The sequence below is a fragment of the Sturnira hondurensis genome, unplaced genomic scaffold (assembly GCF_014824575.4).
Source record: "Sturnira hondurensis isolate 20B ecotype Veracruz unplaced genomic scaffold, ASM1482457v3 Scaffold0020398, whole genome shotgun sequence".
NCBI lineage: Eukaryota > Metazoa > Chordata > Mammalia > Chiroptera > Phyllostomidae > Sturnira > Sturnira hondurensis.
The window spans coordinates 792,181-820,102 of NW_028093029.1; the positions used below are offsets into that span (position 1 = coordinate 792,181).

General features: G+C 52.6%; 1 protein-coding gene across 5 annotated transcripts in view; it reads right to left on the minus strand.

The window, feature by feature from the left end:
* BACH1 (BTB domain and CNC homolog 1) overlaps positions 1-26,901 on the minus strand; it is a 39,539-nt gene extending 12,638 nt beyond the window's left edge. For 2 of the 5 annotated variants that reach the window (XM_037029659.1, XM_037029655.1), the window contains exons 1-4: positions 26,807-26,901; positions 6,594-6,886; positions 2,980-4,311; positions 1,195-1,401 (exon numbers count right to left, since the gene is read on the minus strand). In XM_037029659.1, the coding sequence (XP_036885554.1) occupies positions 1,195-1,401; positions 2,980-4,311; positions 6,594-6,827 (1,773 nt within the window). In that variant the 5' untranslated portion in view covers positions 6,828-6,886; positions 26,807-26,901. Of the gene's footprint in view, positions 1-1,194; positions 1,402-2,979; positions 4,312-6,593; positions 6,887-7,014; positions 7,037-8,630; positions 9,674-23,729; positions 23,742-26,806 lie in introns of those variants that run through there. The other 3 variants (XM_037029657.1, XM_037029656.1, XM_037029658.1) reach the window with 3 other exon arrangements.
* Between the last annotated feature and the right edge of the window lie 1,021 nt (positions 26,902-27,922).

Here is a 27,922-nt window from a genome sequence, read left to right on the forward strand (position 1 = left end):
GAAGCACCTCTGCGCTTCAGTGCAAAACCATCACGAAAGGCACAACACACCTAACGGCAGGCCGCTGTCTGGAGCGAAGCCGGAAACATGAAAGAGCAGAGCGCGTTCAGTCGGGACTGACAGCCCCACCCCGAACACTGGGTGAACGGGCCCGAGCTCGCAACTGTCCCTCCTTGACCCCAGCCACTGTGACCACTCGGCGGACTCACACGGCCCTCTGACCTCCCTCACGCCTCCCGGGTACAGTATCTGCTTCCTGCGCCATCCCCGCACGGCTCTGCTACATCTCTGCACACGGCTGCGCATCCTTCTCTTCCCGCACAAGTGTATACACAACACGTAATTTCTCCCACTTTTTTGAAGGTATATGAAAGCGTTCTTTTCTACGTTGTTTAATTGTAACTCAGCTAGAATGTCCACGCGTAAGATCTGCTACGATAATGCACCCAGCCCTGCACACCGAGGGCGAGCCCCGCTGTCCTGACCACGGCTGTCCTGACCACCGCACTGCCGGCTCCAGCCCCTCCTCCTTCCCCAGCCCCCAGGGGCAGAGCAACAGGTGCGAGCTAACCCGCTTTTCTGTTAGTTTATGTTTCGATCCTGGAATAGAAACTAAGATTGAACAAAGTAAGCATTCTTCACACTCAGGGTCTCAAGAGATCTTGAAATTTTCATATCAGCATGTGAATTTTTTCCCTTAGATGAAAGATCCAAGTTCGTTTGTTTTGGTATCAACCAAACAAGTTATTCAAGTCCATGGTTTATTTAAACGAACAACTGGACCATTAAGTTCTATAGATGCCAAACACAGCACCAAGAAACCCAAGTGCCTCATCATTTCTTTAGTCTTTACTCAACCACTAAGACTTAGGTAGACAGTAAAATTATCCTTAACTTGTAGATCATTTAAAAAGCTCCCAGAAATCACTCTCAACTTACACATTATAGCACATTGTAATATGCAGAATACTTACATACGTAAACTATTCTGTGACCATCCTCTTTTTTATTTCCTGAGCTTTCTGAAAATGTCATATAGTTTATATTCGTAAAATGGTAACTGGTACAGCTAATGCATACATGAACATTACGATCCGACTTTGAAACTGAAAGGGCCCTCCCCTCTGCGAAACAGGAGGAGGAGACGGAGCGGCCGCGGTGGAAGCCGGCCGTGAGGACCCCGCCCGCCCTCACCAGCTTCTCGATCTCCGACTCCAGGTTCTGAATGCAGTCGAGCTTCCTCTTGCGGCAGCGCCGGGCGGCGATCCTGTTCTTGCTCCTCCGTCGAATGTCATGGATGCAGTCCAGCTGTTCGGGCGTCAGCTTGTGCGTTTTCAGCAAGGACTGGAAGTCGTTGCGAGAGAGGGAGACGATCCGCTGTGCGTTGAACGGCAGTTTTACCTAGAATGGGAAGTGAACATCAGCGTCGTTCTACGCCTTATAATTACGCCTAAACCCAGGAAGAGAAAGACAAGGCTTTGTTTTCCAGAAACCTTCATTTAGCCTTAGAAAAAAGTGGTCTCTATTCCCACTCTGCACAATTCCTTATAATAAAGACTGGTCATTTTTTTGCTATTTCTAGTGTTTTAAAGAGGGTTCAGAAGACAAATAAATTGAGAAGCAGGTCTTTTTATAAGCAAATCAAACATTAACACAAATATTAATACATTGAAAGTAAAAAGACAGAATTTACTCTACGAGGGGCATATTACGCCCACACACACTTTTAATGCCTCTTTCTGAAGTGTTTTTACCATGTGTTTTCACCCAACCTCCCGCCACAAATCTGCTGTATTCTTTGATTTAGACTAAAGTTCTTTTTCAAAACTAGTATAATAATATTTCTAAAGCATTTCAAAAAATGTATTTTTCTGTCAGGAAATGGTAGTTTCACTCAACTTTTTAAAAAACTACACATCTCATTTGGTAATGTAGAAATAATTAGAAAAACCTTGTAAATATTATCATTCCTTTTCAATGTACATCAGTTTGGAGAAGGAAATTTTTTAATGGCAAAATTGGGAGACAGTTTAATTATATTAATGACCAAAAATACAAACACATTGTTCGGTTTCTCTGGCAAACTACTTAATTTGTTACATAAATGAAACCAAATGATTTTTAATTTTCTTCAATGTTTTATTATTTTTAACCTTCTCCTCATAGTCCCAAACCCTGGACTTGTAAACAGCACACAAAAGCCTCCCGACGGAAAGCACAAGCTTCTCCAATTAAATCACCCATCGCCTCCTCCAGGAGCCGAGGTGAAGAGCGACCCCTTGTCCTGTCCCAAACCCACGCCACCCACCAACCACAAAACCAAGGGCAAGTGCAGGGAAGTGCGAGTCCTCAGTGCCAGGGGAATGCAGGACTGTCTGGCAAAGGGCAGCCGTCAAACACACGCCCGCGCGTGAAGTGCGCAGAGTGCGCCTGCTGGGACAGACGCTGTTCCAGCCACACGCTGTTCCAGCCACACGCGGCAGCTGCTGAACTATTGAGACCTTCACTAAACTGACGCAGAAAGGGCTGTGGGGAGATGAAGAGCAATAATGGCTGTGAAAAACTAATTGGAAGAAAACGCCGCAAGGGCAGCCACCCCCCCACCCCCCCGCGACCAGCCCAGGCCCTGGTGTGGAGCCCTGTGGCCACGAGGCAGGCCGGGCTCAGGCCACCCTTTCTCGGAGGGGCCGTGCAGTCACCCCAGAACCATTATTCCTTTCCTCTTGGGACATGGCATGTGACACAGCCCAACAGCCCAGGTGTGACTCCACACCACAACTAACATCACACACCTGGCCTGAAATCTGGGGACGCTGAAGTCCTCACCTGTCGCACCCCCGCACAGACGACTCAGGTCCGTGTGCGGGTTTCCTCCTCCCTGAACCTGCACCCACGCCTAGTGCTGCGCCAGGAGCCGACACCCCCGGTCCCAACGGATGGTGGCCAAACAGTGGCGAGCCACACCTCATGTCCCCTCACCTCGCATTCCTGCTCTCTGGCTGAGCAGGGCTCACTGTCCCCTTCGGTGTCTGTCTCCGAGTCGTCTCCCAAGGTGATCACACATGCGTACGGACAGGGCTCCTGCTGGGGCTCGGAGACGCAGTCGTCAGCGCCAACGTCCAAGCTGCCAGACCGGTCTGCAGCGCTCAGAGTGCTCATAAAAGGACAGCTGACAGAACTCAAGGTGGCAAAAGTCCTCTGATCCGGCTCTGGGCTCTCGCTAATCCTGATCCCCAACCAGGGACATTCCGACCGCTTCTGGGGGTGAATCTGTTCTGACCCAGCTTTGGCCACGCCAGGGGACACCTGCACTGGGCAAGGAGAGGCCATGCCGCAAACGTCACTCCAGAAGCCCTTGGCCAGGTGCTCGGCCACTTCCCGCTCCACGCTACTCCGGGCAAGGCCGCTCTCTTCCCTGGGGCTGGAGTCAGATTTCAGATGCAAGTCCTGGCTTTCGGCAAAGGTCTTCTCTCCTCCGAAGTCTGGGCCGGACAAAGGCTTTTCCGTTAACAGTGCTGCGCTCTGCCCGCCTGCAAAGCTCAAGTCACCGTACTGGTCGTAGGTGTGTAGGAGGGACAGAGAGTAGAGCCCAGGGGGGTCTGTGGAAGAGCTGGGGGGGAGGGGAGTCACTTCGGTTGCTGCTGGTGGGCACTGAGCGGCAGAGTCTTCCCTGCTGCCTGTGCGTTCCATCGCTGATTTGCCGGCTTCACATTTTAAAGCCACCGGCAAGTCTGCGCAGTCCCGGATGCCCCCCGCACACTCGTCCGCAGACGCCTCACTCGGCCGGACAGAAGCACGGACGTCTCTGGACCCCGTCTCCACGGCTCGGACTCTGTCGGACCCGAAGGCTTTCTGGAATTTTCTGTACTTGGGGCATAAAGACGGCAGAGCCAGAGCAGCGCCCCCTCCGAGGCACATGGCCTCGCACGTCTGACTGGCACTGTCTTGCGGAGGCGGCGGTATTTTTGCGTCTCCTTGATGTTCACGGAGTTTACACTGAGGAGCTGGAGCACTTTTGTGTCTCCAAAATTCCTCCCCCTCATCAGTTTCTACATCCCTCTGGTCCAAAAGTGAAATTTTAAGGTCTGTTTTCTGACAGTGTGGTGGGAAGCATTTTTTTCTTGGGCATTCTTGCTGCTCTGCAGTGGAGTCCGAAGACTTAAATTTGAGGAACCGAAAGCAGGACTCCTCGATATCATGCACCCCTAAAATGTCCACACACTTGCACACTTCGTCCACATTGTCCTTATTGAGGAGAAGTCTAGCGGTGTAGGCAAACTGAATTAAAGGTTCGAATCCTTTCACCGTCACCTGTTAACACACAGAATAGAAACACGCGCATCACTTGAAAGCTGCCAGGAGACGAACACAAGGGGAGGGGCAGAGATGAAGAGCTGACTTGTGAGCATGAGGACACAGGCACCTCGCCTGGGGGAGACGCTGAGGGAGTCGGGGAAGCCGCTGGTCACGCTGGTGTCCTGGGACCAGCCCGCTCTGAACAGAGCCCGCACTCACTGAGACCGTGACGTGGGCTGTGCCTTGCTCGCGCGAGGGAACGAAGACAAACAGCAGCACGACTCTCCCACACCAGCAGACACCGGTGCTCAGCGGGGCAGGGCGGCCTGGACAGCAGACACCGGTGCTCACCGGCACGCAGTCGGTGCCCCAAACCCCAAATGCCCTAAACCGCAAAAGTGAAAACGCTAAAGACAAAGAAATATATCTGAAGGACTTACAGTCGTCCTGATCCACAGTAAATGGTAACTGTTATCTTTATCTCATGCCAGAATTTCCAATAAAATTTTTAAAGACTCAGATTCCAAAAGTGAACAAAGTGAAGTCTAAAACTCATGCCTAACACTGTTTGGCAAAGATTCACGGACTCGAGGTAACAAAACCTTTAAGCTTCTAAATGGCGTAAAATAGAAAACCGGCAACAGCAGCAGCCCCGGTGAGGACCCAGTGGAACCGGGGCTGCAGAGCCACCGGGGGATGTGCGAGGGGCAGGCCACCAGTTTCCTGTAAAGCCAACGACACGGCCACTGTGTGTCCTGGCAACTGTGGTCAGGTCCTTCTACCCCTGAGAAATGACCTGTACACAAATGTCCATAAGTAACTGTATTCGTGATAGCCAAAAACTGGAATTAGCCGAATTTCCTTCAATCGGTAAACTGATACATCTACACTCTGGCAATACAAAGAACTACCGATACATGCAACCCAGACCAATCTCCAGGGAATTAAGGTAAGTGGGAAACCAGCCACTCCCAAAAGGTCACACACATGGCATGCGGGTGAAATCATACAACGTTTTGGAAACACTAAAACGAGGACAGATGAGTGGCCCCCCCCAGAACCACTCAGCATCTCCACTGTGGTGGCCACATGGGTCTCAAAAGGGGCGGGGGGCTGACCGAACCCCCCCACACACACACACAGCTTAGTGCATCTAAAACCAAAGAATCTGAGAAAGAAGGTGGACTGCACCGATGCCAGTGTCTGGGCTATGGTACCACACCGTCACTTTGCAAAATGTTGTTCCCGGAGGAAACTGCCCAAAGTGTACAAGAAACACCCACTTTTGTGATTTACAAGTATCTCAATATAACTCCAATGAACAATTCTTAAAAATCCACTGAAATAACCGAAAATGGCTTCCACGACAGTGATCTGTGTATTTTCACCAACACACACCCCCACTGCGACACTCACTGCTACGCTTTGGAAACAATGGCCGCCCGACAGCCAACCTTCCCTGTCATGTGGTTGGTACTGCCTCACCTGCTCCCACCTCCGCTGCCGGCGTGGGCATCCCTGGGCTCGGGCATGACTGAATGCACGCACGCACGCACGGCCACGCAGGCCTGGTGCACACGGGGCTCCGGCACTTTCTCAGGTTCCTCTCACCGAGCTCTAGTCTGAGTCCCCCCAGGCCCCCAGCTCTCCTGGCACAGCCCCCAACTGACGTGTCCTGTTTGTTCTCGGGGTCAGGGAGCCAGCCCAGCCCGGCCCAGGAAAGGTTTCCTGGAGGCAGGATGGGAACCAGGGTGCAAACGCTTAGAACCCTGCCCCAGGCTGGCAGAAGATCCATGAGAACAGACTCTCGCAATGTGGCACCAGACGGTCTGTCTCCTACCCCTGCACAGTCAAGAAACGAGGAAGGAAAGGGAACAAGGACACTTCGGAGCACCGACCTCCCCTGGGGATGCGCCACAGCGCATGGCAGGACCGACGGAACCCCGAACCCAGGCACCAGCTCCTGTCCCAGGGAGAGGTCACGGGGAGGACCGCGTGCGGTGTGGCCTCTCCAAATGTCCTGAATCCACCTGCTGTGCCCTGCTTTCGTCATTGTATCGGAAATAACGTAAGTTCTTCATCTGCTCTATAAATACTCCGAACATCCAAAATTAGTGATTTTACATGTAAAATGCCACCATTTTATTTAAAAAGTTAAGGAAATGTACGGCTGCAGAACCTAGGAACTGTTCCTGAGTCTCCAAACAAGATGGCTTTATTTCCAACTGAACGAACCCCGAGGTTTAACTAAGTCCCATTAAACCGGAAGCGGTGCTTTCCGGAGGGCAGCCCCTCACCTCTCCCGGGAGCGCAATGCTGAGCTCCGCGTCGGCCTGGCCCACCACCCTCGAGAGGAAGTAGCTGCTGCAGGCCGCCAGCACCGCGCGGTGGGCGCGGAAGCGCCGCCCCTCCACCAGCACGGTGACGTCACACAGCACGTCCCGCTTCCGCTGGTCGTCCAGGCTGAGCAGGACGTTGGCGCTGTGCACGGAGGACTCGTAGGCAAAGGCCGCGCTCTCGCTCAGCGACATCCTGCGTCACACGCGGCGCCGCGAGGCCCAGTGGGCGCATTCTTCTCGCCGTGTTGACCCTGCAGGGAGACAGAGAGACCGCACTGAGACAAAGTCTTGCCACACCTGCTTTAAAAACGGCAGTGTCAAATGTAAAGTGGAACACTCTTCCCGACAGCAGAAATAAAAACGAAAGCCCCCAGTGCACCTGGAAGCACCTATCCAATCTATGTCGTTTAAAAGCGGGTCTTCACAGCCCTTCGTCCAACCAGTCGCAGGTGTGAGGTCCCCTGGAGGAAGGAGTCTTGAACCGAAGGTTAACCGTCTCTGACAGACACTCCACACCGAGAAAGCACCTCCGGTGAGCGAGCAGCCCCCACTCCCGCGCTGCAACAGGGGCGTGGGCGTGTGGCGCGCGCGAGGTCCCGGCCGGCGGGACTGACCAGCGGGGCGGGCACATGGCAGTGCCCACCCCCAGGCCCCACCCCCAGCATGGGCCGCCAGCAGGGGGGCTGGGTGCTTTAGAAAAGGGACTCCTTCTACCAAGGGCAGAGCTCCTCCAACACCGGGAAGAAAGTGACTTCCTCAAGAAAGCGACTGAAGTCCGTCAGGCCAGATGGTATTAACGAGCTTTCCTGCCCTGGGCCCAACTCCACAGGCCAAAGTGGAGGAACGAGCGAGACTCTTTCACCACTAAAAACAAGGGTCACACGCAGAAAGGCTCCCGGCTTTCTCAAAATGTTAAAGCACAAGAGAAAGTTACCAAAAGTGTGTATTTTTAAGACATAAACTAACACAGGGCAGCCTCCCAACCTTTTTTCATCACATACACAACACTTACAAAAAAGCCCCGACCTCTGTGTGTTCCCTGCTGGTCTCACACGCAAAGCACGCTGGAAGGGAGCGGGGAGGTCTGCTGTCTGCAGATGCCAGTGGAGCGGTGAGCGCCCCAGAGTGTGTGGCCCTGTGACCCAGGGCCCTTCCTGTGATGGCCTCTTCGTTCTGCTGACACTCACTGCCTGAAGCAGGAAGGTCCCCAAGTGCTCAGTGACTGAGCCACTGTTCTCAGATCCTCCCCCCTCCAAACAAGAATGAAAAGAGAACAAGGACAACGAGGCTCAAACAGCCCAGGCCAGGTCACCAGGAATTTCACCTCCAAGGCACAAATACGTGAAATGCACCCCAAAGCCCTATCCTGCTCACGTGTTTATTTTCAAGGTGTTTGATGTTGTAGCTAAGAAGCAGTCAGCGACAACTCACAGACTGACTATAAGACACAGGTGTCTGGTGCCGTGCCAGCCCAAGTCCAATCAGCTGCAGCCGGGAGAAGCTGGAGAGTCAGGTGGGGAAAGAGCCCGGAAGGCCCTGCACCTGCACGGAGCACGTGCACCAGGACCGTGGTCTCCCACCCACACCCCCAAGTGCAGTCTCTCACCCCGGTGGCTGCCACCGCCCTCCACACTGAGACCCACTCCTCACCACTGACACCACCATGACAGCTGTCCATGCCAGCACTCGCTGGTCAATAGACACGCAGTCCACTTTCTGCAGCTGCTTCCGGGTTCACACATGCACAGACACAGTTACGTAAAATAAAAGGGGAAACAAAGTCTCACATGTCAGTATTTCACCTTTACTGGTGCAAAGCACTCTGGTTTCTGTTCTATTTTTCAATGTCCAGGTGTGACCCCCCTCCGTGTTAAGAACCACTACTAAACCCTCACCTCTTGCCCTGAAAACACAAGCCAAGCAGCCCACGGTGCAGGGCTTAGAATCCCACACCGCCCTGTTCAACCCCAGCCCTGCAGCTCACTGACCACTGACCTGAGGCAAGCTGCTTGCCCTCCGGGGTCTTCTCACCCCTAACAGAGCTGACGGCAGCGCCCTGCTGGGCTATCGTGCCAGCTACCTGGGACGGTGCAGGTGAAGGGGGTCGGTGCTCTGTCTAGCCCACGGCAAACGAAGGGTAAATGCCAGCTGCTATTAACGACAGTAACAAAGTTCCTTTTCCCTCAAACCCTCTCTATGATCCCATCCCACTCATTCCCCCCAATCAAAGGGATTCTCCCTTGCCAAAAACCCTAGTGTCTTCCAAATTTCTTATGATCAATTTTAGACCCTCAGCAGGTCCTCAGATGTGCATGGTCAGACTTTCTACCTATTAAGTAATCCAACGTTCTCTGGTGTCTCTGACTCCCTCTCATGCCGTCTCCGGCCTCACCGCCCTCCCTCCTGCCCCACAGGCACCAACCTCCCTCCAGCCGCAGGGCCTGGGCTGCATCCACTGCCCAACTTCTACTGTTCTGCTGGCTAGCACCTCAGAACTGAGGTCCCTGCTTAAACGTCAAAACCTTGCCTGACTCACTTTCTAACCTCAAGCCTGTAACAGAGCACCTGGTCCCATGCAGGGGCTTCTGAATGAGTGACTTGGTGTTTTCACTGCCAATCCCCACCCCAGCCCAGCCACATCTCCCTCAAGCACAGCGCAGTCCGCTACTTCCCTGCACGAGCCACGGAGACAGGCCCTCGAGCGCTGCCCTGGGGCACCTTTTCCAGGGCCGAGAGGAGTGAGTGGCAGGAGTTGGGGCTGGAAATGTCCCTGCAGGACAAGGGACCCCAGAGCAAGGCTTGGCGACTGCTGGCCTGGCCACCGCGGCTGCCTCGGGTGAATGAGGCCCTGCAACCCTGCCTCACCAGCACCGGGCACCAGAGAAAGCCCCTCTGAAAACCATTCTTCCTAATTCTGAAAACCACTCAAGTGGTCACTGATCCCTTTTTACCCAGGAGTGCAACTAAGCCAAGAGCAAACAGGTAAGAACGGCACACGCCCTCCCGACACCAGAGTCCCCGTCCAACGCTTCTCACGCCTGCAAAGTGAGACCCAGCTCCCCCAGGGCACCTTCCGGACCCCAGACTCTGGTCACTGACTAACACCAGATTTGGATTCTTTTGTTACACATTTTTCCTGTATTCTCAGAAATACATAGGCTCCCATTAAAATCCAAAACAAAGGTTTGCTGACCTCAGCAAACTGCCAATCAGTGATGCTGACAAAGAACGAGGACTCTCCAAAGCTTCATGAACCCCCTTTATAGCTCCTGCTCAGCTACACCCTGTTTCGATGCAGCGAACGCTTGAGGTTAGTGCTTTCAAAATCATAAAGAAAGTGAGAAATGAGACTGTGACTTCATCACATGTTAGTAACTTCACGGGTCATTTAACTTAAAAGAACAGCTTCAAAAACCTGTGCAATCGTGGAGCCGGGCCCACGCCCTTTGCGGCGGGAGCTCAGCAGGAGCCGTGTGGGGACCGAGTCCACCTGCACGGATGGCCTCAAGTCTCACGGACTGTGCTTTTAAATCCTCCATGGGGAGACCCACAAACTCTCTAGTTCCAAAGACTCATAGAAAAGACAAGCCTCTCACCCAAACACTCGCATCTTCACGGAGCAGTGGAGCCTGCTCTTCCCACAAGCGCCCGCCGCGTGCACAGCAGAGCAGGCACCACGCAACAGCCGCGGCCTTACGTTCAGGAAGAGTGGAACCCAGAGATGCCTGAAGGGAACATGACGCCTTGGGCCGAAGGAGGACCCTCACAACAGGTCTCGCAGCCCCTGCACCCAGAAGCCACCCTTCCCTTCCACCCCAGGCCAGCGCGGGCCACGCCTCCCCACGCCACGCCACGCCTCCCCACGCCTCCAGCACACCACACAGTCCCAGCCAGGTCCAGCTGCAGGACCCCAAGGTGCCCAGGATGCCCTCCTCAGACACCCCGCGAGCCTGATCTTCTTGCTTCCGGGGGGATGGCAAAGACCCCGTGGGGCTGCGTACACACACCTTTGGTCCTTTGTCTTTCCTTTAGGGGAATTTATAAGGACTTTTTAAAATTTAAATGGAGATGTGCACAGGAAAGAATTTCTTTAAAAACAGGGCTTTTCTTGTTACCACTCCCAATTCTGAAAGAAGCGTAACATCAAAAAGTCTGTGGGCATTTAAACCAGAGATGACAATGTCGGTCGGCCTTTGTTCCAACACTTTAAGACTCAGCGCAGCTGTCAGGAGGAGCCAGGAAGACGACGCAGCGGCGGAGACTCGCCATTTTCTTTCAGCTTCTGCAGATCTTAAACATCACCCTTGTTAAACATCGTGCCGGACAATCACATTTTCTAAACCCCTCTCTCTCAGTCGTACAGAAAAGTCTTAAGTGTGACTAGATAAGGCACACGGATGAAAACGGAAAGCCGAAGTCCACAACGAGCGAAGCAGCAGACAGACTCACAGCAGCGCCGAAGACGACACACGGGCTGAGTGAGGCACCTGCCCAGTGGCACCGGGGAAAGCGTGCTGGCGGCTCTGCGCCAGAACTCGGGGCTGCTAGCTCACACTCAGCAGGGTGGGGGAGGCCCTGCAGGTCCCGCAGCTCAGGACCTCACAACACCATGTTCGGTTCCATACAGGGGGAGTTAGATTTTGTCCATTTTCTCTTCCTAACATTAAAAGTTATGTGCTCACGGATCCCTGTTATAGTCACTTGGTGTAATTCCATACCTTACAGCATAGAGCTGCAGTCAGACTCAGAGGGAACAGTCTGAACGGTCAGAGTCTGAACAAGTTTACGGGCTCACCCACCGAGAGGTCAGGCTCAAAGGTGGGTTTTACCTCTTAAGTCAATCAATCCAACTTCGATGTCCTGGGCAGTGAGTTTAAAGTAGCCTGGAAGGGAAGAAAGGAAGAAAGAAGAGAAGGAACACAGGAAAGCCAAGCTTTAGAACCAAAACCAGAAACACTGATTCCACTGTGCCATTTTCTTACTATTGTGCAAAGAACTTAAAAAACAATGAAGTCTTTTACTTGCTTAACATATTTAGTAGCAACTTGATCCTTGAAAGGACCATGAGATCACAATGGAATAGGACTACGTTAAGAAAATATGAACTAGCAAGTGGAATTGGTCCATACCAATAAAGCTAATTTACTGAGTACACATTTTTATCGTGCACTTGTCCACTACCATTTTATTTATCCACGTTCAGGTTATGAATACATAGAACAAACTATTCTTTAAGGTATACAGTTCAGTGAGCTCTGACACTTGTATACGTGCACGATCAAGACAGAGACACTTCTGTCCCCCCTCAAAACGCCACAAGCCCCGTGAGGTCACTGCCCCCTGATTTCCTGGCTCCCAGTGACCAACAGCTTGTTTTGTGTCACTGCTCACTGCACACTGCGTCCCTGGGCTTGGACGTCTCTCCTACAGCTTCATGACAACCCTACTGTGTGCACCAGTAGTTTGGGTCTTCCCGCTGCTCGGTAACTCTCTCTCCGTGGACCTCCCACCGTTTGTCTTCCCACTTAACCACGGACGGGCGGCCGCCATGCAGGTGGGCAGCTGCACTGCTCCCAGTCCGGGTCTCCAGGGACACAGCATCAGCGGACAACCGCCTGGACACACACCTCCCGCTCTGGGGTAAATGAACACCTGGGAGCGGAGAACTGAGTGCCACGGCAGGTTTATGTTTAACTTCTTAGAAGTTGCCAAACCTTCTTCCAAAGCAACGGCCTCGTTCCGCACTGCTACCAGCAGAGTGGGAGAGTCTCGCCAGCCCTGGGGTGTCGGCGGCACTCTCGGCCGCCCTAACCACGCACCCTGGTGGCCCCGGTGGTTTCCATTTGCACCTCCTGATGGCTGACAGTGGGGAGCATCTGTCTGTGTGTTTCTTAGCCATTTGTACATCTTTCATGCAACACCGTCTGTTCGTTCCTTCTGTCTATCTCTGGGCTGTTTTCTTCTTTTCACTGAGTTTTAGGAACCAGGAGAATTTTGATGAGGACCGCAATGAATCTACATGCCCACCTGGGGAGAACTGACTTCTGACAGCCGAGTTTTCTGATGCATAAACAGGGCACGTCTCCCCATTTCCTTACGTCTTCTTTCATTTCTCTCAGAATTTGCCCAATGTTTCTAGCAAAGAGGTCATGCACATCTTTTGTTAAATTTATTCCTAAGTAGTTTATGGTTTTTTGCAGTTACTATAAATGGACTTGTTTAACTTCACTTTCTGGCTTTTTGTTGTTACTCTAAACAGAAAATTGACTTTTTTAATGTCATCCTTGAGTTTTGCAAGCTTACTTAATTCACGGATTTGTTCTGACAGTTGCTTTGTAGACTCCTTAGGGTTCTTTGTGCGCACAGGCAGTCATGGCACCTGCACACAGAGACAGGTGCACACACTTCCCCGCCTTCCTTCATTTCCTTCTGTCCCCACTACAATGACCCATGTGAGCGTGGAGACGGAGGGGACCCTGGCCATACTCCGTGATCAGCGTCTCACCGTTCAGTATGATGTCAACTGCAGGCCTTTTAAGACGAGCAGCCGAGAAGCAGGCAGGGTGGGCTGCAGCTACGTCCTGGTAGCACAGAGCCCCCAGAAGAGACCGAGAGGAGGGAAAAGCAAAGAATGAAAATTCCAAAAAATTCCCCAAAAGGAGTCAAATTCCCAAATTCAGCCTCCTCCAAGGGTCCCCTCATTCCTGCACCACCCCATCAGCACTCGCTGCAGGCACCCCTAAGAGGGCAGAGGTCATCAGGGAGTGGCCACTGGGTGGGCCAGAGACTCCACCCTCGGTCCCAAGCCCACAAAAGGGCAGCAGTGCTTGCTCCTGGGGTCCCTGAGCGGACGGCGCAGAACAGCCCGGACGGTGTGATGCCCACCCGGCCCGGCCGAGGGGCACATTAACGGGCACAATGTTCTAAGAACACTGAGTATGGCACGTGCCGAGTGCTCGCCAATCGTTAGCTGACGCCTGAGTTCGATGCTAGGAAAGGTTTGGGGGGCACGGGCAGACGGTGAGACGGCAGGGAGAGAGAGAACCGTCAGGCCCAAGCACCGCACACGGAACACCATGAACACGGTCAGCTGGTTTCAGACCAGACAAATAATGTTAGGCTTAATGACAGCCAGAGAACAGAATGGATATGAACCTCAACGAAATAAAAGTACAACTGAGGCTGGGAGATGCAATCCCAGAGAACTGAAAGGAAAAGAGGTATTGCTTTGGGGAGAGACCAGAGTCAGGGACCCACCCACCCACCCCGAGCTTGTTTCTCGGTTCCTCTCTCACTCGCAAGACACGAGTTCAGGCGAGCGCCGGACACGTGTACCAGAAATGAGAGAGAGAGTTTACTTACGAAACACACACAAGCATGAAGCCACAAGCAGGTGCTGGGCAGGTCCGAATGCCCCACGTAGAGGGAAACAAAGTTGTTAGTGAGTTTGTTTTACACACTTGAGCTGAGGCTGCAAGTGGGCACTCTGCTAATCTGAGTGCGCTGACTACTGGGGTTCGGGGGCTATTATACCTTTGTCAACTTCTAGGTTCCCCCTCCTTCTTCCCCACTAAACCTTGGGAATAATGTACAGCCACAAAGGCTTTCCTCTCTTTGTTTTCGTTAGTGAAACTGCCACAGCGGCTCCCCTTCCCAGCCCAGAGTCTCAAGGACTCCCCTCCTCCTGCGCTGTCCCTGCTGGTGACATTCTGACCTCCCTCCCCCACAGTTTATCGGACCAGGCTCAGGACTGCTGAGTCATGACATGACTTCCTTTGCTCTCAGCCTCCTGTTTAAAGTTCTTTGTTAGATTGTGATGGTGGGGCCCTGCTTTATTTCCCTCCGGCCACTCATGTCTAGCTGCTGTCTACAGTAACAGCATGTCTGATAATATCCAAAGTCAAAAAGGTGCTTCCTTAGATGAATGAGACAGCTAACAAAATAATTCTGAGTTGCGGAAGTAACCACAAACAGAAGTAAAATAGTAAAAATCATATAGTCATAAATGTAGGTGAGAGGGATGATAGAATGAGACAAAACCCAATAACCCTGGTAACAGAAAACCAGCACATAACGTCCGAGGTTCAGAGAGGAAACAGGCATAAACACCTCAGAGGCAGAGAAGTAAGCAAGCACCCAGAGAATTAAAGGGCAAAGTGGATAAACATAAACACCAACCGTGAAGCAGAAGCGGAAGCGGAGGTGGGACGGGGGGCAGCAGATGAGGCTTCTTTCCGATAAATCTCTGTACTTTTTAAAAACAACGTGTATCATTTTGATTAAAAACACAAACTAAGAAGATGTGTAAACAGACAGTAGACCAAAAAAAGTAAAACTCGGTTAAGTCTAAGTTGTTGATAACTTGGTTGTAAGTCTTAAATGCAACTTTTTGAAGATTCTACAAATAGAAAAATAATCTGATAAAAAGATCAACCTTCAACGGAAACCTTGGACACTGATGTAGAAACCGGGAGGAGGGAGGCAGAGAACAACAGAGAGGACGGCCCGGCCGGCCGCACCTGTGCGGGAGGAACCGCAGACCGGCCACCGGGGCCTGACGGAAGCCGCGGCGGCACCCACGCAGGAAATCCACTCACGGTGTCAAACTGTGCGTTTGCTTTTGGTGGAACTATTGGCTAAACCACGGGCTGATTCTCTGAGAAGACGGATAAAATGAACAAACTTCTGCAAAGTCTCGGTAAGACAAAACGAGACAAAAACGAACATGTAGCATTTCCACGTTCCCATTATCACACAAAACACAGCGCTCCGACTCTCCTCTTAAAGCAACACGCGGGGACCCTCCCCGGACCTCGCAGGCTACAGTGGAACGCTCCGCTTCGGGGCGCTCCTTTCACACCGTCCCCACTTCCCCTGCTCCCCAGCACCGCACGCCCCGCTAAAGTCAGCCTTCTCCCTCCACCCCAGGCACACCCTGGGCGAGGACCCACAGCCCCGTCTCCTCACACGGCCTCCCAGCAACACTCCACAGGCGACTCAGGGCCCCTCCTGCGGTCAGCGTCCAGGCTGCCGCACCCTCCGACTGCCCGGCTCTCTGCTGGTCCTCCTCCTCTTCCAAATGTGCACGCTGGAGAGCCCGGGGCCGAGCCCTGAGATGGCCCCTCCTGTGGGCACACACGTCCTGGGTGACCTCGCCCGGACCCACAGTGAGGACACGCTCGCTCACGGACTGCTGGGCACACTCATGCACTGACTTGGTCTAACCGCAGCCTCACGTACCCAAATGCACACTCAAGTCATCACTTGTCCGTCTACTGATAGGGGGCATCTCACATTTAACGCGTCCAGAAACCTCACCTCCTCCACCTTGAGTTGGGATACATACTAAAATGTTAGCAGTGGTTACCTCTAGGGAACTTTTATTTCTGCATTTAAATTCTTAATCATAAACACCTATTACATTACAATAAAAATATTAAGTAGGCAATAACTATAAACAAAAAGTGTGCCTTGGTTAAAGACGCAGTTCCTATTTACTTCCCCTGAGGGCTCCTGAGCCCCATCAGCTGACTATTCCCTCCAGTGGCCGGCAGACGCCAGCTTGTCACTGTGCAGAAAACTCATGACGACGTGGAACATAGCAGCCTCCACGACACTGTCACGGCAACTGCGCAAGGAGGGCGGATGGCCGGGCTCGGGCAGAGTCCCCGTGGAAGGCGAAAGAAGGGCGAGGTGCGGCGGGGACGGGCAGGCGGCCCCCAGGCCCTGGTCTCACAACGCCCTTCGGAGAGGACTGAGTGTGAAAAAATACACAGAACCCTGAAATGCCAAAGAAAATCCACTTCAGGTTGTTTTAACACTGCCACAGGATGCCGTGGGAACACACAGGAGAACTCGGACGTAAGGCGGGCTGTGCCAACGTGGTGCGCACCGTGTGGCCTTCCGTGAGGTGGCGGACGTCGTGCTCCAGCGCCCACAGCAGGGCACCGACCCTGCTCTAAGGCCTGGGTGGTCTGGCACACCTCACAGCACCGAGCTTCGCACAGATTCCTCTTTTATCATTACTGTTGCTTTTGTGATGTGAGTGACAGAAGAAAAATTGCATTTTAAAAGGTTCTACAAACCCACAAATTAAGTTACAAAATGCAGAGATTCCTAAACTCTTAAAAATAAAAGGTCACCCTGACTGATGTGGCTAAGTTGCTGGGTGTGGTTCCGCAAGGTGAAGGTCGCTGGTTCAGTTTTCGGTCTGGGCACATGCCTGGGTTGCAGGTTCAGTCCCGGATAGGGGCATGTGAGAGGCAACTGACTGAATGTTCTCTCCCTCTTTTTCTCCCTCTCTAAAGGAAATAAAAATAAAAACTCAGTAAGCCTAAGACCTCAACCAAGTAAAAAGACGACGTTAAACTGCCCAAGTCTGCTTGAGAAAACCGCAGATGCCACAAGGCGAAGCCTTTCTAGCTAGAAGAGCACCCCGCACCCGCACGGCCCACTGCGCCGCTGCCGCTGCCGCTGCCGGTGAGGGCGCCGAAGCCCTCCAAGGGTCAGAGGCTTAAAAGGTGACAAGGTCTTCTGCCCCCAGGTCCAAAGAGCACATTCCATTCATGTTCTATGACCAAAGTGCCACGTGTGTTCCACGTGTGTGTTTGTGCAGGAAGGGGGGAGGTAAAAATGAAGACAAGGGAAAAACAAGGAACAGTGGGAAGTGCCACGGGTATCCTGTTGGTGATGAGAACAATGTTAAACAGATTAAGAGTCTTGGGTTGGCCAAAAAATCCATTTAGTTTTTTCGGTAAAATAAAAGACGCATCTTTATTTTCACCAATAACTTCACTGATTTGGCTATTTTGAGTATGTCTGCTGTCTCCCACTACCGGCTTCTAGTGGGCAGAGGCAGGGGTGCCGCTAACATCTTCCAGTGCATGCGACATCCCTACAGCAAGGAATTACTTGGCCAAAGTAGTACCAAGAAACTTCGTAAACCACTTCTGACATGTCTGATCAGTCACAGCACCTTCTCCATACACTGCACAGATCTTTTTTTATGTTTCAGTTGCATTTTTACCTTCCTTGAAATAATAAAGCATAATACAAACAAAATGTTGCATATCTTCTTCCACCTTCAATATTAAAATGGCTGCACAAAAATTCACTAATTTTGATAACTTTTTTAATGCACACTGATATAACAGCTGTCACAATAAATCTAACAAATCTAACAAAATTGTTTCACATGAAATTAAACACTGAGCACAACTAGAGCCATCATACGGAAAAAACCAAACGAACTTTTTGGCCAACCCAGTGTTTAAGACATAGCAAATTTTCCCTTATTACTCAATATTCGATGAATGAATATCTTATTAACACTTCTTGGATTAGGACTAAAAAATCTCATACAGTGCTAAGAGGAACCTGACACTGAGCTGAACTGAGATCAGATTCTACAGCTGTGCCCGACAACACCTGGGAGGTCCAAGGACAGAACGCTAGGAGAGCCTTCATCAAAACTGACTTTCCACACAGAGCACTAAGTGTCCGTGTCCCACATTCAAACGGAAATATTAGAGATTTTCCACATTTTGTTTTCAAACTGTAAAAATTATAACCATAATCCAAATTATTTATTTCTGACTACCTAGTGGAAGCAAAAGTCCTAAAACAAGATCAAGGTCAGAATGAGTCTCTAAGAGTTGACATGTACAGCATGCAAAGTAACTGGAAAAAAAAAAAGGAAAAACAACCACCAAAAAAGTGACCTTCGCATTCCCAACTGTTCCTTAAACACCAACTCACTCCAACTCATAATTCATCTGAGTCACAAGAAAGGATTAAGAGTAAAAGAAAAGTAATGATTTTAATAAGGCAGCAGTCACGGGGGAGCAATTAGAACATTGCATGAATCACAGATTTGAAACTCTTGAAGTAGAAGGATTAAATTACAATGACTTATTTAAAAACCCAACCACTAACCCTTGACAGCCACCACAGAGCTACAGTATCTCAGTACACAGCGGAAACGAAAATGTTTAAGCCACTTACGGTCAGTTGTGTTGACCTGGGAGTCAAACTGCCGTCTCTGAAGTGCGGGTTTCCAAGCTGTGGACTGTCCACCTAACCCTCAACACAGTCCTTTCCAAAACATAATTAACTGCAAAATTTAGTCAAATAATCATTTGAGGCCTGTTAAAAGAAAAACTGAAGTATTTGTCAGTTCAGCTGGTATTTGAGGGACAACGAGGTAGGTAAATATTATATTTCCCTTTGAGACAGGAATTGTTTGGGCCATATTACCACCTCTTCTAAACTCCACCTTAAAAAGCATCGCATCAGAAGCCCACCCTCACCGTCTGCCACAGCCTCTACAGCCATCACCGAGCAGCCAAGTGCATTAGCAACTAACTTCCCCTTCATCAACTTACAACACCGTATACATGGCTACATCATCTGTTTGCCTTCCGTGTAACACACACAGCACCGAAACCTGGGACTGAGAAGGAGGAGCCAGAAGGGCACACAAAGTCCTCTGAACATGCCAGAGCCCTCTGGGAGTCTGGGAGCGCCACCAGGACACCGTCGGAGACGAAGGGCAGGCACCTGGAACCTAAGACAGCCTGCCCTCCCACTGGCAGGGCAGTGTGTGTGGAGGGGGAGCGGTGTCCCTGTCTGCACCCCCGATTCCGGGAGAGCCGCAGGAGGGGCGGGTGGTCTGCCCCGCACACTCAGAGAGAGTGGTTGTGCTGGTGTGCCACACACTCGGAAGCAGTGCGGTGTTATCCATTCTCCTTCCCCTGAAAGGGCTAAGAGAATGGCAAAGAACTTCACAACTGTTTAGAACAGCCACAGGGACATGCCCCTTCCACTTGCAGTTCCTAGAATGGGCATTTTCAACGTTTAAGCAAGTTTTAAACAAACCACTGATTTGACTGATCTGCCGTGGAAGCTAACACTTGGTCGCTGCAGCCAACGCAGTGAGACAGAGGGAAAGAGGCCGCCCCAGATCCCGACTCTCCCTCCTCTGCAGACCTGCGTGCGGCGGGCAGGGGCTGCCCGCCCGCGCCTGCCCACCGCACCGTGTGCACGGACCTGCGCCGCGGCCACGTGTTTCTGGGGCAGCAGACCGGGTCCCGACACAGGAGGAACGGCGACCCATCTCTGCCCGTCCTGGCACCACCCCCCTTGACATACATGAGCTGCGTGAGGCCTGGGCTCACAAGCCAGCTCGGCCCGTGAGCGTCCAGAGAGGCCTGGGTCAGGGTGGCCCCACAATGAGGCTTTGGGGAAACCCTCACAGACGCAGAGAAATCCCGGGAAAACAGTCTTCTTCTGAGAAACCTGGTCGTATCTACCAGTGATACTTGAACTTGTGGTCGTCGTCATAAGACACACCAAGGACATGTCCTGCATCTCCAAGCTTTTCTCACTGACCCAACCTTCCACACCTACGTGCACGGGCCCAGCCTGCCTGGCCCAGCCTCCCCCGACCAATCTCTCTCTCCTCTACTCCTCTCCATTGCTAAGCTTCCCAAAAGGGTGGTCAGAGCAAGCGGCCTCCCCAACTCAACTAAGCACTTATCACTGACATTCCTGAGGCTTTCCCGAGTTCACCTTCTGTGGGCCCAAGACCTCACACACGAGAGCAATGGTCTGCAGCAGACTGCAACTTCCGAAAAGCCCGGTACTGCCACCATCTAGAGCAGTTCCCGGCGTACAAAGGGATGCACGTTTGTCTCGTAAGTCAAGTGGGAACCGAATACCAGACACGTAAGCACACCACACATGTTGAAACAAAGTCAGCAAGCCTGCTACCTTCACACACCAAAAGCTGCCTGTGTCTGTGAGGAAGTTGGGGAGGGGCATTGGAAGAAGAGACCCAGGTGCCTTGAAACTTAAAAGCACCGTCATTCCTTACTTCTTCCTGGGATCAGAGCTGCTCAAGAGTCCACACAGCAGAAGCTGGAGCACATGCCACACTGCCTCCTGCAGCAAAGGGGGGGGGGGCTGACCTGGAGCTCCCTCACCTGCCCCAGCCGCTCCCCACCTGGCTCCAGGGAGAAAAGGGGCCCCCAAACTCCTGCCATCGGAAACAAACAACAAGATAGGCCAAACCACAGAGACAAAGCACACTTTTTAAAAATGAAAAAATACATCTAGAGTTTTCACAGTATTACCACAAAGAGCCAATGGAGAGGCAAACGATAGTACCTGCAGGCTCGCTCCTAACCGGCATTTCCTCCGACTTCCCAGGGTGACAGGTGCAATGCTAGCCATCTGGGCAAAATGCTTTTCTACTTCAAGTCTTTCACTAATGTGGAAAAAGTGATTAACAGGGCCAGTGGCTCCCTCTGACTGGTGTGGCTCTGTGGACTGAGTGCCAGCCTGCAAACCAAGGGGTCACTGGTTCGATTCCCAGTCAGGGCACATGCCTGTGTTACAGGCCAGGGCCCCAGTAGGGAGCACACAAGAGGCAACCACACAATGTTTCTCTCTCCCTCCCTTCCCCTCTCTCTAAAAATAAATAAATATTTTTTTTAAAAACGGCTTTTTTACTTATTACTTCTCCTTCTAACTTAACTGATAAATTCTACCTTGAAGAGAGTCCTAAACCATGCTGGGAACACTTGTCAGAAAAACTGAGTAAATAGGAGATCTTAGGTACCTTGAAAATGAAAAGTGTCCTGGGCAAAGATTTAATAAGCACTTTACATTTTTTAAATAATATTTAAGTGCAAAATACACAGTCATGAAATTACTCATCTTACCAAAACACTTACTACAAAATGACAACCAAAAATTACAACCTAATATATTTATTTAAAGATTAATACATCTTTTTTTTTTAAAGATTATATTTTTAGTTTTTAGAGAGAAGAGAAGGAGAAAGGGAGAGAAACATCAATGTGTGGTTGCCTCTTGTGTGTCCCCTACTAGGGACCCAGCCCACAAGCCAGGCATGTGCCCTGACTGGGAATGGAATGGGTGACCCTGTGGTTCGCAGGCTGGTGCTCAACCCACTGAGCCACCCCAGCCAGGGCTACAGTTTCTACACTAATAAATTTTTTATAGCTACATGTTTTATAACAAATTATCTTCACTGATTTCTCTGATTCCCCAAAGAAGCTGGAGCACCTCAGAAGGGGAATGAGCCGTGGATGTGAAGGCGCCAGCACACAGGCCCGAGTGGGAGGCTGTCCCCACTTCATGAGCATCTGCCTCTGTAGCCAAAACATCGATGCTGGGGCCTGCGATGGTGGAGACAAGTCAAAAGGAAGAAGAAATAAAGAAATCAGTGAGAAAAATGCGGGGGCAGAGAGAGGACAAGCCATTTCCCTAACTATACTGGGTGAAGTCTGAAACCCTGGAGGGGGACAGTGCCAAAAGGAACTGAAAAAATGGCCCCTACGTAAAACATTCTTTAGTGTAATTCCCCTTTAACGGGGCTCAGGGACATGGAGTGAAACTACCCACTATAACTGACCCAAGGCAAGAAACGACAAATACAGAAGTAAAAATAACTTTATCAGATACCAGTTGGGAATATTTAGTACAAAAAATTCTTTTGAATGCGTTTCCTAAGGCACTAAGAAATTGATTTAAATTTATTTTCCAAAGAACATGACTTGCGCGCAGCGTCGGCTGCATCGGGGCCGGGGCCGGGGCCAGGGCCGGGGAAGGGGTGGCAGCAGCAACCACGGCAGCAGCAACCAGGCAGCAGCAACCACGACACTGGCTGCCACTGCGTCTTAGCGACTCAGCTTTGCTCAGGGCTGTTCCTACTATCCCGTCAATATTCTCCAAACTGCCTCTGACCCACACAAAACGAGGGCCTGTTCTAAGGAGCAATGACACCCAAGGAAAAGTATTAGATGCACAAGAGGTTTAATACCCAGACAATCCAAATCACATTTTGTTCAATTCGATTCCACGTCAATTACAGGTTCAAAAAAAGTCACAAAACAAATTTTCTTTCAATCTCAGGAGGTGAACTAAAAGAATGATTTCAGTTCAGCTGCTTCCCCCATGTTTACGCCAATGGTGAAAACAGCAGAATTCCACCTGATCAAGTTAGAATTTCACCTCGGCCCACATTTAACACTGCTTAATAGATACAACACACAATATCCCCCCTTCACTTTAAAAAAATTCCAAAGTTTCAAAAGTACAGAACTAAAATGAACCCACACTGTACAGCCAGGGCAGCCGCCACAAATACACCACCACGGCACATGGACTGGGCCCCTGGAGCTTCAGTGGAGGACCTGCTCAGGGCCAAGAAACTCGCCCTCTCAGAGGAAGGATGGCCGAAACAATTGACACAACCTTTCTCAATCACCAACGGGTGCAAGAAGCCGTAGGACGAAACTTTATTACAGATGACTGCCCTTCGCTAGCACAGACACATCATGCAGAGAAGAGGCAAAACTCAGAAGTAACGGGAAGGCACACTCCCAGCCCACAGGCTCCCAGCAAACTGCCCAGGAGTGAGGTCCGTCCTGATGGGAGACACGGGGGAGTGGTCGAGCCTGCCCAACCACAGTGGCCTGGACCTTCGTGTGGGGAGCCGACCACAGGCAGACGGCAAGTGTGTTTTTCCTTCAAAAGCCAATTCCAGCGAACTGGTGCTGACCGCCTCCAGCACACTTGGCTGTGGCTGCCTGAGTCCTCCTGGCCCTGGGAGCCTGGCTGTCGGACTTAGACCATCCACCTGGGCGGTTTCCCCAGCAGCTCACCACCTGCTCTCTCCCCTCCCCCCTTATCCGTCCAGCACAAGGAGGCTGCAGAGCCTGGCTGTGCCACCAAACCCGTCCTTGATTCTGAGCGACAGGCAACAACTCCTGACGTGTATGGATGCTCTAACCATGTAACACATAACAGTGCATTTTATTTGCAAACGATCTCTACAGCACAGACTCTATTATCATCACCCCCATTTTTCAGATGAGGCACAAGTAAGTGCAGCAGCTTGCCCAGGGCTTCAAAGCTGCTGACTGAGCTGGAACCTGACTGCAGTCAGTTTGGCTACAACCTCCCACATGTAGCTACTCTGCTCACTGCGCGCCTGCGCACTGTGTGGGCACACCCAGGGCTTCAGTTCTGCTCTGCACTGAGGTGCCCAAAGCCTGGGTTTCACACTGGTGTGAGTCTGTATTTCGTCTGCAGTCCTGAAAGATCTACTCTCTCGAAGGGTCCGGGGTTTGGCAAATAGTGCTCAACTTATCATATCTTGGACTCCAGTAGATTACTATATTCGGCCTATTTTTAAAATCAAAATAGTTTCAAAAACCATTGATTCCACCTCCTAAAACACACCCTCCATCTAGTAGAACCCTCAGGAAATGCAAGTTGTAGGGCTAAAGCAATTCCTGCATTCACAGAGTATTAGTCAGAAGATTCTAAGATTCCTGAACGCCTGAATCAGCACTGTGGAGAGACTCTGACCACTGGCCACTCGAACGGGCTCAGGGCTCGGGGCTCGGGACTCCTCATCGTGAGCATCACGTCCCACAGACCAGGCAGGGGAGGCTGGCCTCCGGCCCAGGAGACTGCACTGAATCTTAATTACTAATCACCCCCACGCCCCCAGCTGCCCAGAAGGTTGATTTTCTGACTACAGCACATTCATTCTCCTGAAGAGGGAGATGCCACTTGCCAAGGGATCTGCTCAATCTGTTCTTACTAATCACTGCTAGAGGGGTGTAGGCTCCGCCCCAAAGAGGCAGACTGACAAGGAGAAGCAATCAGAGCAACTTTAAAAGAACGTTATGTCTGAAGCCCACTCCAACGTGCAGACACCTTCAGGTGTGCCCGCTGCACCCTTTCATGTGTTACTGCATGTCAGGTCACATACATGAAACAAGTAACCGCCTGGTTTGTCCCCAAATTCAAAATACATGGTATCCAATGTCATGGGCAAATCTATCTTTTTGGTACTCCCATTCCTCACATCAACAATATAATAAGAAATTGTCTACGGCCATACCACCCTGAACACACCCGATCTCGTCTGATCTCGGAAGCTAAGCAGGGTCGGGCCTGGTTAGTACTTGGATGGGAGAACAATATAATACGAAATCTACACTCAAGCATCTAATCTTTAAAGCATAAAAAGAATACGACTACACGCGAAGTAAAAATTAAGTGAAGTCAACATTTTGAACAAGTCAGGACATCAGGGGCTTTTCTGAAACAAATTACATGGTCAGTAATCTGTTCCTGGGCCCAAAGACCAGGGGATGACGCACCCACGATGTATGCATGTACTACTGCTAATGGTGATTGAAGTTAATGTCTTTCTTATTTTACATAAAAGTTAAATTTTAAAAATCAACGTTTTCACATTTCCTTCCAAATGGGTAGGTTTGCACCCCACCTAATTTTAAAAAACGGAGACTTCTAATCTCTTCTAGGCCCAAACTTAGAACAACAAAACTTCCCTAACCATTTTTTCAGATATAAATGTGTTAAATAAACTACCACCAAAGAACTACTCCATCATCCTTTTGATCACAGGTAAGGCCAGATGCCACCCCCCACTTCCCGTTACTGAACTCTGTCAGCAATGGGCGGTAAGCATCCGTCCTATTTCAAAGCACAAAGCAAGGGTCACAGATGGAACGACACTCGAAGTACAACTGAGACGAGGAACAGATACGGGTCTGCTTCTCGATAGAAGCTCTTCCTTGGCGGGACCCAAAGAGACCTGGTACCTGCGCCCACACGACCCCCGCTCCCCACGCGCGGTCCCGTCCGTCACCAGGCAGCGCATGGGCAGCGGGGCCGAGCAGCATGGAAAAGTCTTCCGAGCTCTCATAAACAATCCTTACGAAGAACAAATGAAGTTCACTTTTTGAAATGGATAAGCCACACTACAAAAAAACCACAGAAGGGAAACAAAAAGCCAAGCACAGGAGAGACGCTGCGAGGACACCGCTCTCAGTGGCGCTCTCGTGATCGACCCCGCCAACACTCCTTCACCCAGGTCGCGCCTGCCCGGGGCGCACACACCACCTGGGCGCTACCTGACCGCCTCCTCGGGGCGACCCTGCACTTCACCCACGACTGCCTGGGTCAAACAGGCACTCGGCTAGGCCCCCTTCCGCCCTCGGAAGTGGGTCCCCTCCGGAGCGCAGGCCCCGACCCAGGGCCCGCACCAGCTGTTCCCAGTCCCCTCGCGGGCTGGGATAAATGACTCAGCAGCCCAACTTTTTTAAAGAGTCATGCTACCTTGTTGCCCAACCCAGAGTGAACCGCGGCCACAGCCCGAGGTGGAGAACAGCAACAATACACCACGCGATGCAACCCCGAAACCAGGACCCTCCGACCCGAGGCTGAGTCACCACGCGTCTCTCCGCCCGGGTTTCTTCCATCGGAGGCATTAGTGCCTCCGGCCGGCCCCGGCCGTGCACCCGTAGGCAGCCGGCAGGAAGCCCGCAGGCCTCCGCCGGTCCCCGCGCGACCCGGAGACGCGCCCCGGCGCCCGCCGCGCGAGCAGACCCTCGGGAGGCTGCAGGGGCCGGTGAGAGCCGCGGACCCGCCCCGCAGGCGGCCCACGGGTCCCAACCCCGGCCCGACACCCTTCTCCAACAGCAGCTTCCGCACAAAGAGTCTTTGTTCCTTTTCCCAGTCACTACACCCGGTCCGCCCGAGCCCCCGCACCAGGCTCCCCGCAGGGCTGCACCCAGCGACAAGGAAGCGTCACGGGACCGCGCCAGCCACGGCTCGCGTGGTGTCCGCCCCACGCCGCGCGCCCCGCTCCACCGGACCGTCCCGCCGGAGCCCGGCCCGGGAGATACTCCTGCGGCCGCCCCGCGCCGCACACACCGCGCGGCTCTGCCGGGAGGGGCAGGAGGACCGCGCGGAGTCGGCAGGGCCGAGGGCCGCGGGTGGCGCTCGGAATCCCTGCGGCCAGGCCGGACCCGGTGACCCGCAGGCGGGCTGGGCGGCGGCGCCCCAGACCGCAGCCTTCGGCCCGTAACCACCCCGCCCGACCCAGAAGGACGGCGCCGGCCGGTCAACGACCGCAGGCCGGCGAGTCGCACCTTCCGGTAGACACCGCCACTTTCAGGAACCGGGGCCGCCACCACCCCCGCGGCCAGGCGACGCGCTCTCCGCCCGACCACTCCGCGCAGCCCCGCACAGGCCTGCAGCCCCCACCGCGCGTCGCCGCCCGAACCCTCCGGGAAAGGGCGCGGGACGGTCGAGCCACTCACCAGAGCCGAGGTGCGGCGCGGCCCGACAGACTGCAGCCAGCGAGCCGGGCGGGCAGCGGTCAGGTGACTCACCACCTCCCCTCGGCCGGTCGCCAGCTCCCCTCCCCTCTCCTCTCCGCCCCTCGGCCTCGCGGCCGCCGACACCCCCCGGCGCCAGCCCCGCCCACTTTCCCGAGGCCCCGCCCACAGGGCCTCCTCGCGAGACCCCGGCCCGCCCTTCCCGCGGCGCCGAGGCCCCGCCCCCAGGCCGCCTCCCGCGACCTCGCCCCACCCCACAGCCGCGGAGGGCCCTGCCTCCCGGTTCACGCAAAGGTCTGGGTGGCTGTAGCTGTGCGGGCTGCCGCTCAGACAGTGGTCGCGGGTCGGGGACGCGCGGCACGGGATCGGCGTAGGACTCTGGAGGCGGTGACACAGTCCGCTCAGTCGGCTGCTGAAAGCTCCGGCCACACGGGGAAGCCTCCTTCCCTGCTCGGGGCGGGAAGGAGAAGACCAGCGGCCCGGCGTAGTCCCCGAGGCGGGGGCGGGGCGCCCAGGTTCGCCCGGAACTGCCCCCCCCGAAGGTGGGAGAGCGTCCCGGCGCCCGGCATTCGGCAGCACCGCGCCCCCTTGCCGAGACACAGGCTTCCTCTCCACTGCGGCTTTCCGGAGCCTGGAGCCCAGGCCAGCGTCCTGCTCGGCTTTCGTCTTCTGCCGCTCATTCACTTGGTGGCAGTTTTAAAGTTACGTTCAGGAGCCACTCAGCACTTCTGCAATTCAAAGGGTCGTCTCTACGAAGAGATGTGCGCGTGGCAAATTCTGAGCCACCAACCTGACTGGGGTCTGCAGGACTTTGCGAAGGGATCTAGCTCTTGGCTTTGGAGTTTAGGGGGAGAAAGAAACGGGAGTGGGACGGTGGGAATTGGTGCCTGAACAGCAGCAGCTTCAGAATATTGGGACTTGGTCCTGAACACAAGAGCTCCGGAGATGGGGTTGTGGTGGGGCCGAAGGCGACCAGATTGAGAGTCGAATGTTGTCACGAAAGGAGCTGTGTTTTCACTCACAGGTTCCGACACTTGGGGACATTTGAGTTACATGCAAAATACACAAGAAAATGACATGAGTAAAATTGTATGGGGG